Source organism: Theropithecus gelada, chromosome 19 (assembly GCF_003255815.1).
Source record: "Theropithecus gelada isolate Dixy chromosome 19, Tgel_1.0, whole genome shotgun sequence".
NCBI classification, from domain to species: Eukaryota; Metazoa; Chordata; class Mammalia; order Primates; family Cercopithecidae; genus Theropithecus; species Theropithecus gelada.
In genome coordinates, this window is record NC_037687.1 from 54974784 (window position 1) to 54990579 (window position 15796).

The window sequence follows — 15796 nt, forward strand, 5'->3', positions numbered from 1 at the left end:
TGTCTTCCTACCATGTTATTTTACATGGTACTTTGTAGGTTCTGCTGAGAAACTTGGTGGGTTTTTGGTTTTTTGGAGACAGAGTCTCGCTCTGTCACCCAGGCTGGAGTGCAGTGGCATGATCTCAGTTCACTGCAACCTCTGCCTCCTGGGTTCAAGCAATTCTCCTGCCTCAGCCTCCGAAGTAGCTGGGACTTACAGGCACGCACCACTATGCCCGGCTAACTTTTGTATTTTTAGTGGAGATGGGGTTTCACCGTATTGGCCAGGCTGGTCTCGAACTCCTGAACTCGTAATCTGCCCGCCTCGGCCTCTCAAAGTGCTGGGATTACAGGTATGAGTCACTGCGCCTGGCCAAAAGTTGGTATTTTTAATGTGCTTAAAAAAATGGTTTTGAGTGGAGAATTTGCTTACCAATATAACTTTGAGATTAGTTAATTAAAGTGAGAGGCATACACTGTCCACATGTGAAAGAATTAAATCAGTTAGCATTGTTTTTCTTTGTTTGTAAAAGAAGAATCTTATTGAATTCTTACATAAAGTGTGGCAAGCATAAAATTTGTTACAAAACATATCTTAGAAATTATAAGAGAGTTGCCGGGCGCAGTGGCTCAAGCCTGTAATCCCAGCACTTTGGGAGGCCGAGACGGGCGGATCACGAGGTCAAGAGATGGAGACCATCCTGGCTAACACGGTGAAACCCCGTCTCTACTAAAAAATACAAAAAACTAGCCGGGTGAGGTGGCGGGTGCCTGTAGTCCCAGCTACTCGGGAGGCTGAGGCAGGAGAATGGCCTAAACCCAGGAGGGGGAGCTTGCAGTGAGGTCAGATCCGGCCACTGCACTCCAGCCTGGGCTGCAGATCGAGACTCCATCTCAAAAAAAATAAAAAATAAATAAAAACAAAACAAAACAAAAAAACGTTTAGGGGCAGGGCAAAGATGGCCAACTAGAAGCAGTGGTGATCAGAGGCTCCCACCGAAAAGAACCATAATGGCCTGTGCATCCTGCACTGGCTCCTGAGGTATCCAGGTTCTCTCATCAGAACTGACTAGGCAGCTGGCATGGCCCAGGGAGAGGAAGAAAGAAGAGTGTGGTGCAGCCACCCACCTGACAGCCACACAGGGCAGGGGAGCCCCCATCCCCTGGCCAAGGGAGGCAGTGAATGAGTGTCCTACTTAGCTGACAAAACCATGCTTTTTCCATGGAACTGTGCAACCCAGAGATTGAAAGATTTCACTCGGGAACCCATGCCACCGGGGCCTAGGGTCCCAACCCCAGAGCTGTGCAGATTCTCAACAACCTCTCAGCTAAAATTGGTTTAAGCCTGCTGAGTTCCCCGCCGGGGGTGACCAGCACCACAGCTGTGGCTGCCTGCTGTCTAAGCCATTTCAGCTCCTTGGGGAGGGGCAGCAACCAGTACTGGGACTGACAGCTGTCTAACACACTAGGCAGCTATCCCTGGTCAGGGGAAGGGCGGCAGCCATCTCTATAGCTCCTGGCGGAGCTTTTCCCCTGCTGGAGACAGGGTTGCTGGACGGCTTGGTTCCAAGAGGTGTCCCCCACAGCCCAACACACTGACTGCGCCAGACTGCAGCTACAGCACCCCTTCAGGCCTGACTCTGACCCATCCCTCCTCACTTTGTGGGGCCACCCTGCAGGAACTCCAACAGCTTCAGCCAGGGACTCAGGGACAGAACTCTGATCTCTCTGGGCCTGAGTCCCTAAGGGGAGAGGTGACCGCAGTCTCTGTGGACGAGCAGACTTAGCTTTTCCTCCTGCTAATTCTAAGGAATCTGAGCAGCCCAGAGAAGTGGGTTTAACCCCAGTGAAGCATACCCCTCCACCAAGGGACAATAAAAGTGCTTCATTAAATGGGTCCTGTTCCTCGTGCCACCCAAATGGGTGAAATACTCCAACAGGGGTTGTCAGACACCCTATACAGCTGTGTTCCTACTGGCATCAGATTGGTGTTCCTTGAGGTCAGACATTCCAGAGGAAGCAGAAGGCATTCATCTTTGCTGTTATCCAGCCTCCTTGAGTATTATCTCCAGGTGCAGGAGTGAACCAGATAAATAGGGCCTAAAGTGAACCCCCAGCAAACCACAGCAACCATACAGAAGAGGGACCGGACCACTGAAAGAAAAGCAAACAGAAATGAACAACAGCAACAAAAAAGTCCCCACAAGAACCCCATCCAAGAGTCAGCAGCCTCAAAGATCGAAGCTAGACAAACTCATGAAGATGAGAAAGAATCAATGAAAAGAACGCTGAAGCCAGGTGCGGTGGCTCAAGCCTGTAATCCCAGCACTTTAGGAGGCCAAGGCGGGCGGATCATGAGGTCAGGAGATCGAGACCATCCTGGCTAACATGGTGAAACCCCGTCTCTACTAAAACTACAAAAAAATCAGCCGGGCATGGTAGCAGGCACCTGTAGTCCCAGCTACTCGTGAAGCTGAGTCAGGAGAATTATGTGAACCTGGGAGGCGGAGCTTGCAGTGAGCCAAGATTGCGCCACTGCACTCCAGCTTGGGCGACAGCAAGACTCCGTCTCAAAAAAAAAAAAAAAAAAAGTAAAAAGAAAAAGACACTGAAAACACAAAAGGCAAGAGTGCCTTTTCTCCAAATGATTGCAATGCCTCTCCAGCAAGGGTGCAGAAGTGGATGGAGAATAAGATAGACAAATTGACAGAAGTAGGCTTCAGAAGATGGGTAATAACAAACTCCTCTGAGCTAAAAAGGAGCATATTCTAACTGAATGCAAAGAAGCTAAGAACCTTGATAAAAAGTTAGAGAGAGGAGCTGCTAACTAGAATAACCAGTTGAGATAGAGTCTCACTGCACTTCACCCAGGCTGGAGTGCAGTGGCAGGATCTTGGTTCACTGCAACCTCCACCTCCTGGGTTCAAGCGATTCTGCTGCCTCAGCCTCTGGAGTAGCTGGGATTACAGGCACGTGCTACTATGACCAGCTAATTTTTCTATGTTTAGTAGAGACAGGTTTCATCATGTTGGCCAAGTTGGTTTTGATCTCTTGACCTCAGGTGATCCCCCCGCCTTGGCTTCCCAAAGTGCTGGGATTACAGGCGTGAGCCACTGTGCCCGGCCCTATTTCGTTAATTTTTTCAAAAAACAGCTCCTAGATTTATTGATTTTTTTTTTTTTTGGAGGGTTTTTCATTTCTCGGCTGGGCATGGTGGCTCACACCTGTAACCCCAGCAGTTTGGGAGGCCAAGGTGGGTGGATCACAAGGTCAGGAGTTCAAGACCAGCCTGGCCAACATGGTGAAACCCTATCTCTACTAAAAATCCAAAATTTAGCAGGAATGGTGGCTCATGCCTGTACTCCTAGCTACTCAGGAGGTTGAGGCAGAAGAATCACTTGAACCTGGGAGGCAGAGGTTGCAGTGAGCCAAGATAGTGCCACTGTACTCCAATCTGGGTGACAGAGTGAGACTCTGTCTCAAAAAAATAAAAAATAAAAAAAACTAAAACAAAACAAAACTGGCAAACCGAATCCAGCAGCACATCAAAAAACATCCACCAGGCCGGGCATGGTAATCCCACCACTTTGGGAGGTTGAGGCAGGCAGATCACCTGAGGACAGGAGTTCAAGACCAGCCTGACCAACATGGAGAAACCCTGCCTCTACAAAAAATACAAAAAATTAGCCAGACGTGGTGGTGTATGCCTGTAATCCCAGCTACTCGAGAGGCTGAGGCAAGAGAATCACTTGAACCTGGGAGGCAACCGAACGTAGAGGTTGCGGTGAGCCAAGATCACGCTACTGCACTGGGAACAAGAGCGAAACTTTGTCTTAAAAAACAACAACAAGAACAACAAAAAACTGATCTGCCATGATCAAGTTGGCTTCACCCCTGTGATGCAGGGCTGGTTCAACATATGCAAATCAATAAACAAAATTCATGACATAAACAGAACTAAAGACAAAAACCACATGATTATCTCAATAGATGCAGAAAAGGCCTTTGATAAAATTCAACTTACTTTCATGTTAAGAACTCTCAATAAACCAGGTGTTGAGGGAATATATCTCAAAATAATGAGAGCTTTTATGACAACACCACAGTCAATGTCATATATTGAATGGGAAAATGCTGGAAGCATTCTCTGAAAAGGATGACAAGACAAGGATGCCCTTTCTCACCATTCCTATTGAACATAGTATTGGAAGTTATGGCCAGGGCAATCAGGCAGGGGAAAGAAATAGAGTACTCAAATAGAAAAAGAGGAAGTCAAATTGTCTCTGTTTGCAGATGACATTTAGAAAATTCCATCATCTCAGCCTAAAATTTCCTTAAGCTGATAAGTAACTTCAGCAAAGTCTCAGGATACAAAATCAATGTGCAAAAATCATAGGCATTCCTATAAGCCAACAATAGACCGTCAGAGAGTCAAATCATATCACAACTGCTACAAAAGAATAAAATATCTAAAATATAGCTAACAAAGAATGTGAAGGACCTCTTCAAGGAGAACTACAAACCACTGCTCAAGGAAGTAAGAGAGCACACAATCAAATGGAAAAACATCCCATCCTTATGGATAGAAGGAATCAACATCATGAAAATGGCCATACTGCCCAAAGTAATTTATGGACTGAATGTTATTCCCAAACTACCATTGACATTCTTCACAGAATTAGGAAAAAAAAAACAACAAAAAACTTTAAATTGCATATGGAACCAAAAAAGAACCCATATAGCCAAGGCAATCTTAAGCAAAAAGAACAAAGATGGCAGCATCACACTACCTGATTTCAAGCTATACTACAAGACTACAGTAAGCAAAACAACTCTTACTGCTCCAAAGACAGACATACGCACCAATGGAATAGAAAAGAGCCCTCAGAAGTAACACCACACATGTACAACCATCTGATATTCAACAAACCTGACAAAAACAAGCAATGGGGAAAGGATTTTCTGTTCAATAAATGGTCCTGAGAAAACTGGCTAGCCATATGCAGAAAACTGAAACTGGACCTCTTCCTTACATCTTATACAAAAATTTACTCAAGATGGATTAAAGACTTAAATGTAAAACCCAAAACCATAAAAACCCTAGAAGAAAACCTAGGCAATACCATTCGGGACATAGGCATGGGCAAAGACTTCGTGATGAAAATGCCAAAAGCAACTGCAACAGACGCCAAAATTGAAGAATAAGACCTAATTAAACTAAAGAGCCTCTACACTGAAAAAGAAACTATCATCAGAGTGAACAGGCGACCTACAGAATGGGAGAAAATGTTTGCAATCTACCCATCTGACAAAGGTCTAATATCCAGAATTTACAAGAAACTTTTAAAAATTTACAAAAAAAAAAAAAAAAAAAAAAAATTCCATCAAAAACCGAGCAAAAGCTGGGCGTGGTGGCTCACGCCTGTCATCCCACCAGTTTCAGAGGCTGAGATGGGTAGCTCATTCAAGGCCAGGAGTTCGAGACCAGCCTGGCCAATATGGTGAAACCCCGCATCTACTAAAAATACAAAAATTAGCTGGGCATGGTAGTGGACGTCTGTAGTCCCAGCTACTCGATAGACTGAGGCAGGAGAATGGCTTGAACCCAGGAGGTAGAGGTTGCAGTGAGCAGAGATCGTGCCACTGCACTCCGGCCTGGGAGACAGAGTGAGACTCTATCTCACAAAAAAAAAAAAGGGGGGGGGGCGGCAAAATATGAACAAACACTTCTCAGAAGAAGGCAATTTATGTGGCCAACAAATATATGAAAAGCTGCTCAACATCATTAGATGAAATATAAATCAAAACCACAATAAGATACCATCTCACACCAGTCAGAATGGTGATTATTAAAAAGAAACAATAGATGCTGGTGAGGCTGTGGAGAAATAGGAACGCTTTTACGCTGTTGGTGAGAATGTATATTAGTTCAACCATTGTGGAAGACAGTGTGGTGATTCCTCAAGGATCTAGAACCAGAAATACCATTTGACCCAGCAATCCCATTACTGGGAATATACTCAAAAGAAATACAAATCATTCTACTATGAAGACACATGCACACGAATTTTTTTTTTTAATCATTTTAATGTTTTTCACTTCTATTAATTGATTATTGATTTCTACACAAGTGTATGCATCTAGTTTGACTTGCTTCATATTTATTTTCCAACATGGTGCAATCTTCAGCATGAGGTGCACGAAGTACCTTGTCCTCAAAGAGCTTTATCAACTTGAACATTTTCAAAGAGCTCTATAAGGCAGCTCAGCATGGCAGTTTTTTACTGAAATCTCTTATCTGGAAGACGGCAAAATAGACCCGGACCTTCCCGAGCCCACTGGTTGCTTGTATTCATATCACAGCTCGCTTGAGTAAGTGGTAACGACAGAATAATAAGCAGATTGCTCCAAACCCAGCTGGGTGAGATCGCTTCATTTTTGGAAAATCAACTGAATCACGAAAACCTTCCCAATGGTGTAATTTGTTCCAGAGTTCTTTTGATACTTAAGAAGAGAAACATTAATCCTTGTGCACAGTCTTTTATTACAAACACTCTTATTTATGGTATTACGGAGTTTTCTTCTCCAGCCATCATTCTCCGATGAGGTGACTGACTGTACCCCATGCAGAATTGAAAGCATGAAGAAATCTCCTTTCTTAATCAGAGCTGGTGACAGCCTTCTCATTTCCTGCCAAATGGATCAGACCACACATTTAACCCTGGTGGCTGCACATCCTCTTGAACAATTCCAGCCTGATTTATGGCTTGCTCCCTCCTGTAGTCTTCCAGTCTCATTAGGGGTCGGAAGTAGATGGGATAGAAGGTGGCGCCGATCAGGGAGATGAAGCTGCCGAAAATGAGCGCGGTGTGCAGGTTCCGGGACATGGCGTTGGGCCCCAGGCTGCCCTGACCGGCCGACCGCCCTGCACTCTCGGAAACCTGGCTACCCACTCGCACACGAATTTTTATTGCAGCACTATTTACAATGGGAAAGACATGGAACCAACCCAAATGCCCATCAATGACAGACTTGACAAATAAAATGTGGTACATACACACCATGGAATACTGTGCAGCCATACAAAGAAATGAGATCATGTCCGTTGTAGGAACATGGATTAAGCTGGAAGTCATCATCCTCAGCAAACTAACACAGGGATAGAAAACCAAAAACTACATGTTCTCACTCATAAGTGGTAGTTGAACAATGAGAACACATGGGTACAGGGAGGGGAATAACACACACCAGGGCCTGTTGTGAAGTCGGGGGCAAGGGGAGGGCACCTAGAAGGGTCAATGCGTGCAGCAAACCACCATGGCACACATACACCTATGTAATAAACCTGCACATTAACTAAGCATTGCCTCAAGCTTTATTTAATGAGCTTATAAATCACTTGGTAATGTTGGTCTCACTCTATGTAATGTGATTCTGCAGGTATGGAAAGGGGTCCATGAGAGGGTGTTTTAAATAAGTCCCCTGTCAAGGCTGACCCCCCCCAGGCTCATCATTAGCATTAGTTAGAGAAGCAGGCGCAGTACAGAGTCTCCTACACTTGGCAGTCTTGTCACAACACAATTACTTCTGGAACAAATGAAAACAACCAATCTCCATCCTAAAGCATCATAATCTTTGTTGGCTTTTTAAAGTTTTTTGTTTTGTTTTGTTTTGTTTTTTTAGACAGTTTTGCTCTTGCTGCCCAGGCTGGAGTGCAATGGTGCAATCTTGGCTCACTGCAACCTCTGCCTCCTGGGTTCAAGCAATTCTCCAGCCTCAGCCTCCCAAGTAGCTGGGACTACAGGTATGCACCACCATGCCCGGCTAATTTTTTGTATTTAGTAGAGATGGGATTTCACCAGATTGGTCAGGCTCATCTCGAACTCCTGATCTCAGGTGATCCACCCACCTTGGCCTCCCAAAGTGCTGGGATTACAGGCATGAGCCACCGTGCCCAGCGGCTCTTTAAAGTTTACAGAGAAAACAGAAAGCAGCAATATGTGACTGAGTCTGCATTTATTTTTATTAATTAATTATTATTATTATTATTTTGAGATAGAGTCTCGCTCTATTGCCCAGGCTGGAGTGCAGTGGTGAGATCTGCACTTACTGCGACCTCTGCCTCCCAGGTTCAAGCTATTCTTCTGCCTCAGCCTCCTAAGTAGCTGGAACTACAGGCATGCACCACCATGCCTGGCTGACGGTTTTGTTTTTTTTGTTTTTGTATTTTTTGTAAACTCAGGATCTTACTATGTTGGTCAAGCTGTTCTTGAACTCCTGACCTCAAATGATCTGCCCACCTTGGCCTCCCAAAGCGCTGGGATTACAGAAGTGAGCCACCGCACCCCACCCTTCCTTTTGCATTGTAAGTACTTCAGCATGCAAATAATTACCTTGGATAATGAAGTTTCTGTCAAAAGAACTTATGTATATTTTAGTATTTATCATTCTGTATTGCTAAATTTAATTCTACCTTTGTGTCCAACTTTCATGTGCTCCTAAAATGAGCTTTACTCTGAACAAATCTATGTGTACTTTTAACCGAAAATTTAAAAAATAAACCTTTGCCAAAGCAAAAACAAAGCAATGAATCTCGAGTTACAAATAAAGACAATCCTGAGTCAAAAAGAATGACAAAAGGTTTATTTAGCTGTTAACGTAATTTACATATATTTCAAAAAAGCAGAGAAAAATATCTACATACAGTCTAAATGCTTTAATAAAACAGATGAACAAAATATCCTCCCTTACTTTCATGTATGTGAATAAAGCCTCTTATTTTTAATTTACATTTTCTCCTAAAACAACCAGGTCACTGGACATGTTCTTGAACTCTTGGACATCTGAATTGTGAACCTGAAAGAATGTTTACGGTAAAAAGCAGAAGAGAGAAAGGTGTTATAATAAATTGATGGGTGCACATAAACAAATCAAATTGTTAGAGACCTATGAAGAGAATGAGATACTGACACAATAATAGTGGGAGACTACAACACCCACGGGCACTAATAGACACATTATTGAGGCAGAAAATTAACAAAGATATTAAGACCTAAACTCAACACGTGACTAAACAGTCCTAATAGACTTCTACAGAACTCTCCATCTAAAAACAACATAGTATAGTCTTCTCATCATTACATGGCACATACTCTAGAACCACACACAGAGGCCACAGCTTGATAAAAATGTAATTCAATGCAAAGAAAATCACTTGAATCATACAATTACAAGGAAATTAAACAACCTGAACTTGAACTACTTTTGGGTAAATAATGAAATTAAGGCAGGAACCAAGAAGTTCTTTGAAAAAAATGAGAACAAATACAACATACCAGAATTTTTGCAACATAGCTAAGGCAGCATTAGGAGAAAAAAATTATAGCATTAAATGCTTACACTGAAAAGTTAGAAAGACTTCAGTTTAACAGCCTGACATCATAAAAAAAACACCGAGAGAAGCAAGAGCAAATCAACCTCTAAGCTAGCAGAAGAAATAACCAAAATAATTTCTGAATGGAAGGAGATTTTGACATGAAAAACTATACAAAAGATCAACAATTACAGGAGTAAAATCTTTTAAAAAAATAAAATAAAATAACCAGTAAGATTAATGAAGAAAAAGGAAAAGATCCAAATAAACACAATTTAAAATGACAAAAGGGACATTACCACTGACCCCACAAAAATATATTGAAGTCTACTATGAATACCTCTATGCACACAAACTTGAAAATCTAGAAGAAATGGAAAATTTGTTATTATTATTCTTTGAGATGGAGTCGTGCTCTGTCACCCAGGCTAGAGTGCACAGGCACGATCTTGGCTCACTGCAAGCTCCGCCTCCCGAGTTTGCACCGTTCTCCTGCCTCAGCCTCCTGAGTAGTTGGGACTACAGGTGCCCGCCACCACGCCCAGCTAATTTTTGTATTTGAAGTAGAGACGAGGTTTCACCGTGTTGGTCAGGATGGTCTTGATCTCCTGACCTCATGATCCGCCCACCTCGGCCTCCCAAAGTGCTGGGATTACAGGCGTGAGTCACCGCACCCGGCCGGAAAAATTATTGAATAAATATATCCTCTCAAGACTGAACAAAAAAGAAATCAAAGCCCTTAATAGATCAATAACAAGCTTGAGAATTTAATTAGTAATAAATAGCCTACCAACCAAAATAGCCTAGGACCAGATAGATTCACAGCTGCATTCTAGTAGATGTACAAAGGACAGCTGGTACCACTTCTACTAAAACTATTCCAAAAAACTAAAAATGGCACCATTCTGATACCAAAACTTGACAGAGATAAAACAATAGAAGAAAACTTCAGACCAATATTCTTGATGAACATTGATGCAAAAATTCTCAACAAAATATTGGCAAACCAAATTGAGCAGGACATCAAAAGCCTAACCAACTATGATCAAGTAGGGTTTATTTTGGGGATGCAAGGCTAATTCAACATACATGAGGTGGGGCATGGTGGCTCACGCCTGTAATCCCAGCACTTTGGGAAGCCAAAGCAGGCAGATCACCCAGGGTCTGGAGTTCGAGACCAGACAGGCCAACATGGCAAAACCCTGTCTCTACTAAAAACACAAAATTAGCCGGGCATGGTTGCAAGCACCTGTAATTCAGCTGCTTCGAGGCTAAGGCAGGAGAATTGCTTGAACCCAGCAGGCAGAGGTTGCAGTGAGCTGAGATCGTGCCACTGTACTCCAGCCTGGGCAACAGAGTGAGACTCCATCTCAAAGGAAAAAAAAAATCACGTGTGAATTAATAAATGTGATTCATTACATAATAAGAACTAAAGACAGGGCCAGGAGTGGTGGCTCATGCCTGTAATCCCAGCACTCTGGGAGGCTGAGGCGGGTGGATCACCTGAGGTCAGGAGTTCAAGAGCAGCCTGGTCAACATGGTGAAATTCCATCTCTACTAAAAATACAAAAATTAGCTGGGCTTATCGGCGGGTGCCTGTAACCCCAGTTACTTGGGAGGCTGAGGCAGAAGAAATGCTTAAACTTGGGAGGTAGAGCTTGCAGTGAGTCGAGATGGTGCCACTGCACTCCAGCCTGGGTGACAGAGCAAGACTCCGTCTCAAAAAAAAAAAAAAAAAAAAAAACTAAAGACAGAAAGCACAAAATTATGTCAATAGATGCAGAAAAGGCTTTCAATAAAACTTAACATTTTTATGTTAAAAAGCCTCAACAAACTAGGGATGGAAGGTGCATACTTCAAAATAATGAGTTATCTATCACAAACCCACAGCCAACATACTGAACACACATAAATTGGAATCATTTTTCTTTGAAAACAGGCACAAGACAAGGATGCCTCCTCTCAACACTCCTATTCAACATAAAATTGGAAGTCCTGGCCAGAGCAATTAGGCAAGATAAAAAAATAAAAGACATACGAACAGGAAGAAAGGAAGTCAAACTTATTTCTGTTTACAGATGACATAATGCTGTATCTGAAAAACCCTGTAATCTCAGCAGAAAAGCTTTTCTTTTCTTTTTTTTTTTTTTTGAGACCGAGTTTCACTCTTGTTGTCCAGGCTGTTGTGCAGTGGCGTGATCTCGGCTCACTGCAACCTCCGCCTCCCGGGTTCAAGCGATTCTCCTGCCTCAGCCTTCCTGAGTAGCTGGGTTTAAAGGTATGCACCACCACACTCGGCTAATTTTGGTTTTTTAGTAGAGACGGGGTTTCTCCATGTTGGTCAGGCTGGTCTCAAACTCCCAACCTCAGATGATCTGCCCACCTAGGCCTCCCAAAGTGCTGGGATTACAGGCATGAGCCACTGCGCCAGGCCTAGAATAGCTTTTCAAACTGACAAAAAACCCTTCAGTAAAATTTCAGAATACAAAATAAATGTACAAAAATTAGTGGCATCTCTATAAATCAAAAACATGCATGCCAAAAGTCAAATCAAAAACAGAACCCCTTCACAATCACTACGAAGAGAATAAAATATCTAGGAATACAGCTAACCCGGGAGGTGAAAGATCTTTATGACAACACTGTGAAAATACTACTTAAAGAAGCCAGAGATGACACAAACAAATGGAAAACCATTTTGTGCTCATGGATAAAAAAGATCAATATTGGTCGGACGCAGTGACTCATGCCTGTAGTCCCAGCACTTTGGGAGGCCGAGGTGGGTGGATCATGAGATCAGGAGTTCAAGACCAGCCCGGCCAACATGGTGAAACCCCATCTCTACTAAAAATACAAAAATTAGCCAGGCGTGGTGACGGGCGTCTGTAATCCCAGCTACTCAGGAGGCTTTAGCAGAGAACTGCTTGAACCTGGGAGGCAGAGGTTGCAGTGAGCCAAAATCGCACCACTGCACTCTAGCCTTGGTGACAGAGCAAGACTCTCTCTCAAAAAAAAAAACAAAAAAGAGAAAAGATCAATATTATTTAAATGGTCATACTGCCAAAGAAATTACAGATTTAATGCTATTTTTATTAAACTATCAAAAATATTTCTTAACAGAACTAAAAAACAAAACAAAAAATTTTTTAAATTATGGAACCAAAAAAGGGCCCAAATAGCCAAGGCAATTATAAGCAAAAAGAACAAAGCTGAAGTCATTACATTACCTGAATTCAAACTATACTACAGGGCTACAGTAAACAAAGCAAAATGGTACTGGTACAAAAACAAACTCATAGACCAATACAACAGAATACAGAGCCCATAATAATACCACACACCTACAACCATCTGGTCTTTGGCAAAGCTAACAAGAGGAATCTGGAAATAATTTCCTATTTAATAAATGGTACTGGAATAACTAGCTAATACTACATAGAAGATTGAAACTGAACCCTTTCATTACACCATATACAAAAATCAACTCAAGATAAATTAAAGATTTAAATGTAAAACTTCAAATTATTTAAAAAAAAAAAATCCATGAGATAACTTAGGAACTACCGTTCTAGACATAGAAGCCAGCAAAAATTTTAAAATAAAGGTACCAAAAGCAATTGCAACAAAAGCAGTAATTGACAAATGGAAGCTAATTGAGCCAAAAAGCTTCTTCACAGCAAAGGAAACCATCGACACAGTAAACAAAAAACACACAGAATAAAAGAAAATATTTGCAAATCATGCTTTTGACAAAGGTCAATACCCATTATTTATAAGAAACTTAAGTTTATAGGAAAAAAAAAGACCTCACTAAAAAGTAGACAAAAAACATGAAAAGGGTGTTTTTTTAAAGAAGACATACATGTGGCTAACAAGCATATAAAAAATGCTCATCACTAATCATTAGGGAAATTCAAAGAAAAACCACAATGAAATATCATCTCACCCAGTGAGAATGGCTAGTATTAGAAAGTCAAAAGATAACAGATGCTGGCAAGGTTACAGAGAAACGGGAATGCTTATACACTACCCGTGGGAGTATAAATTAGTTCAACCACTATAAAAAGTAGTGTGATGATTTCTCACAGAATTAAAAACAGAATTACCTTTTGACCCAGCAACCTCATAATCAGGCATATACCCAGTAAAATATAAATTATTCTATTACAAAGACATATGCATGTTCATTGCAGTCCATGTCATTCACAACAGCAAAGAAATGGAATCAACCTAAATGTTTATCAATTGTATACTGGATAAAGAAAATATAGTATGGCTGGGCATGGTGGCTCACACCTGTAATCTTAGCATCTGGGGAGGGTGAGTCAGGTAAATTGCCTGAGCTCAAAAGTTTGAGGCCACCTAGGGCAACATGGCAAGACCCTGTCTCTACAAAAAATACCAAAAAAATTAGCCAGGTCTGGTGGTGTGTGCCTGTAGTCCCAGCTACTTGGGGGGCTAAAGTAGAAGAGGATTGCTTGAGCCTGGGAGGTTGAGGGTGCAGTAAGCTGAGATCATGCCACTGCACTCCAGTCTGGACAACAGAGTGAGACCCTTTCTTCAAAAATAAAATAAAATAAAAGGTTTAGGCTGGGTGCAGTGGCTCACACCTGAAATCCCAGAACTTTGGGAGGCCAAGACGGGTAGATCACAAGATCAGGAGTTCGAGACCAGCCTGATCAACATGGTGAAACCCCGTCTCTACTAAAAAAAATTTAAATTAAATTAAAAATTTAAAAAAACACACACAAAAAAATTACTCAGGCGTGGTGGCAAGAGCCTGTAATCCCAGCTACTCAGGAGGCTGAGGCAGGAGAATCGCTTGAACCCAGGAGGCAGAGGTTGCAGTGAGCCAATATCGTGCCATTGCACTCCAGCCTGGACGACAAGAGAAAAATTCCATCTCAAATAAATAAATAAATAAATAGGCCAGTCGCAGTGGCTCACACCTGTAATCCCAGCATTTTGGGAGGCCAAGGCGGACAGATCTCCTGAGGTCAGGAGTTCGAGACCAGCCTGACTAACATGGAGATACCCTGTCTCTACTAAAAATACAAAATTAGCTGGGTATGGTGGCGCATGCCTGTAATCCCAGCTACTCAGGAGGCTGAGGCAGGAGGATCGCTTGAACCTGGGAGGCACAGGTTGCAGTGAGCCGAGATTGTGCCATTGCACTCCAGCCTGGGCAACAAGAGCAAAACTCCATCTCAAAAAATAATAATAATAAAATAAAAAGTAAATAAATAAATAAAATATGGTAGATAAATATCATGGAATACTGTGTGGCCAACTGTTAAAACACACACATACAGAAGATCATGTCCTTTGAAGCAAGAAGAATGAAGCTGGAGGCCATTATTTTTAGAAAACTAATGCAGCAGCAGAAAACCAAATGCATGTTATTTCTAAGTAATAACTGAGGCCGGGCACAGTGGCTCACGCCTGTAATCCCAACACTTTGGGCTGAGGTGGGCGGATCACCTGAGGTCGGGAGTTCAAGACCAGCCTGACCAACATGAAGAAACCCCATCTCTACTAAAAATACAAAATTAGCCAGAAGTGGTGGTGCATGCCTGTAATCCCAGCTACTTGGGAGGCTGAGGCAGGAGACTCACTTGAACCTGGGAGGAGGAGGTTGCAGTGAGCCGAGATCGCGCCATTGCACTCCAGCCTGGGCAACAAGAGCAAAACTCCATCTCAAAACAAACAAACAAAAAAATTTAAGTAAGAGCTGAATAATAACACAAAAAAACAAAGAGGAAACAACAGACACTGAGGCCTAGTTAAGCTTGGAGAATGGGAGGATAAAGATGATCAGAAAAACTACCAGTTTGGTGCTATGCTTAGTACCTCAGTGACAAAATAATCTGCACACCAAACCCCCATGACACAATTTTAGCTGTATAACAAATCTGCATGTGTACCCCTGAACCAAAAATAAAAGTTAAAAGAATAAAAATCTATGAGTGGGAAACAGTGCAATGTAGGTGGAAGAACTGGTTTGTGCTACAGATAGCGGCTCAAGTAGAAGTATATTCTGATGGATTTTTGTGTTTATGCAGGCAGATGAGATGATGAACAGGAGGTCCAGAACCCTCAGCTGGTAGGGAAAACAGGTTGCTGTTGCAGATTCAGTGTCTGGGGGTTGGGATATGCCAGGAGACTTGTAGACACTTTTGTAGGTTTTTGTCAAGAAACACTAGAATCAAAAATGCTGTTGTAAAATTTCTCAGGGTGGTGTCTAGTCCTGGGAGAGGTCTGGACACATTAATATCTAGTGGGTTTGCTTGTGAGTGAGTGGGAATCCTGTGGTGACAGCTGTAGGAAAAGGGGTTTGCTGTCAGAGTTTCTTTCCTCTAAGTTTGGATCCTCTCTCACTCTGGGAGACCAGGAATCACAGGACAATGGGCAGTGTGACAGTCTGTGTACAGGAGAGCAGAGC

General features: G+C 42.4%; 2 protein-coding genes across 4 annotated transcripts in view; both read right to left on the reverse strand.

The window, feature by feature from the left end:
- Window positions 1-15796, reverse strand: part of LOC112612062 (zinc finger protein 492) — a 446617-nt gene that overhangs the window by 12027 nt on the left and 418794 nt on the right. The window contains exon 1 of one of the 3 annotated variants that reach the window (XM_025366126.1): window positions 1484-1498. The exons of 1 other annotated variant lie outside the window; for it this stretch is intronic. In XM_025366126.1, the coding sequence (XP_025221911.1) occupies window positions 1484-1486 (3 nt within the window). In that variant the 5' untranslated portion in view covers window positions 1487-1498. Of the gene's footprint in view, window positions 1-1483; window positions 1499-15796 lie in introns of those variants that run through there. One more of the 3 variants, XM_025366127.1, reaches the window with a different exon arrangement.
- On the reverse strand, window positions 6087-8473 carry LOC112612777 (small integral membrane protein 20-like). Its single transcript, XM_025367694.1, has 2 exons — window positions 8455-8473; window positions 6087-6933 (listed from the first exon to the last, which is right to left on the reverse strand). The coding sequence occupies exons 1-2, from the start codon at window positions 8471-8473 to the stop codon at window positions 6665-6667; spliced, it is 288 nt and encodes a 95-aa protein (XP_025223479.1). The 3' UTR covers window positions 6087-6664.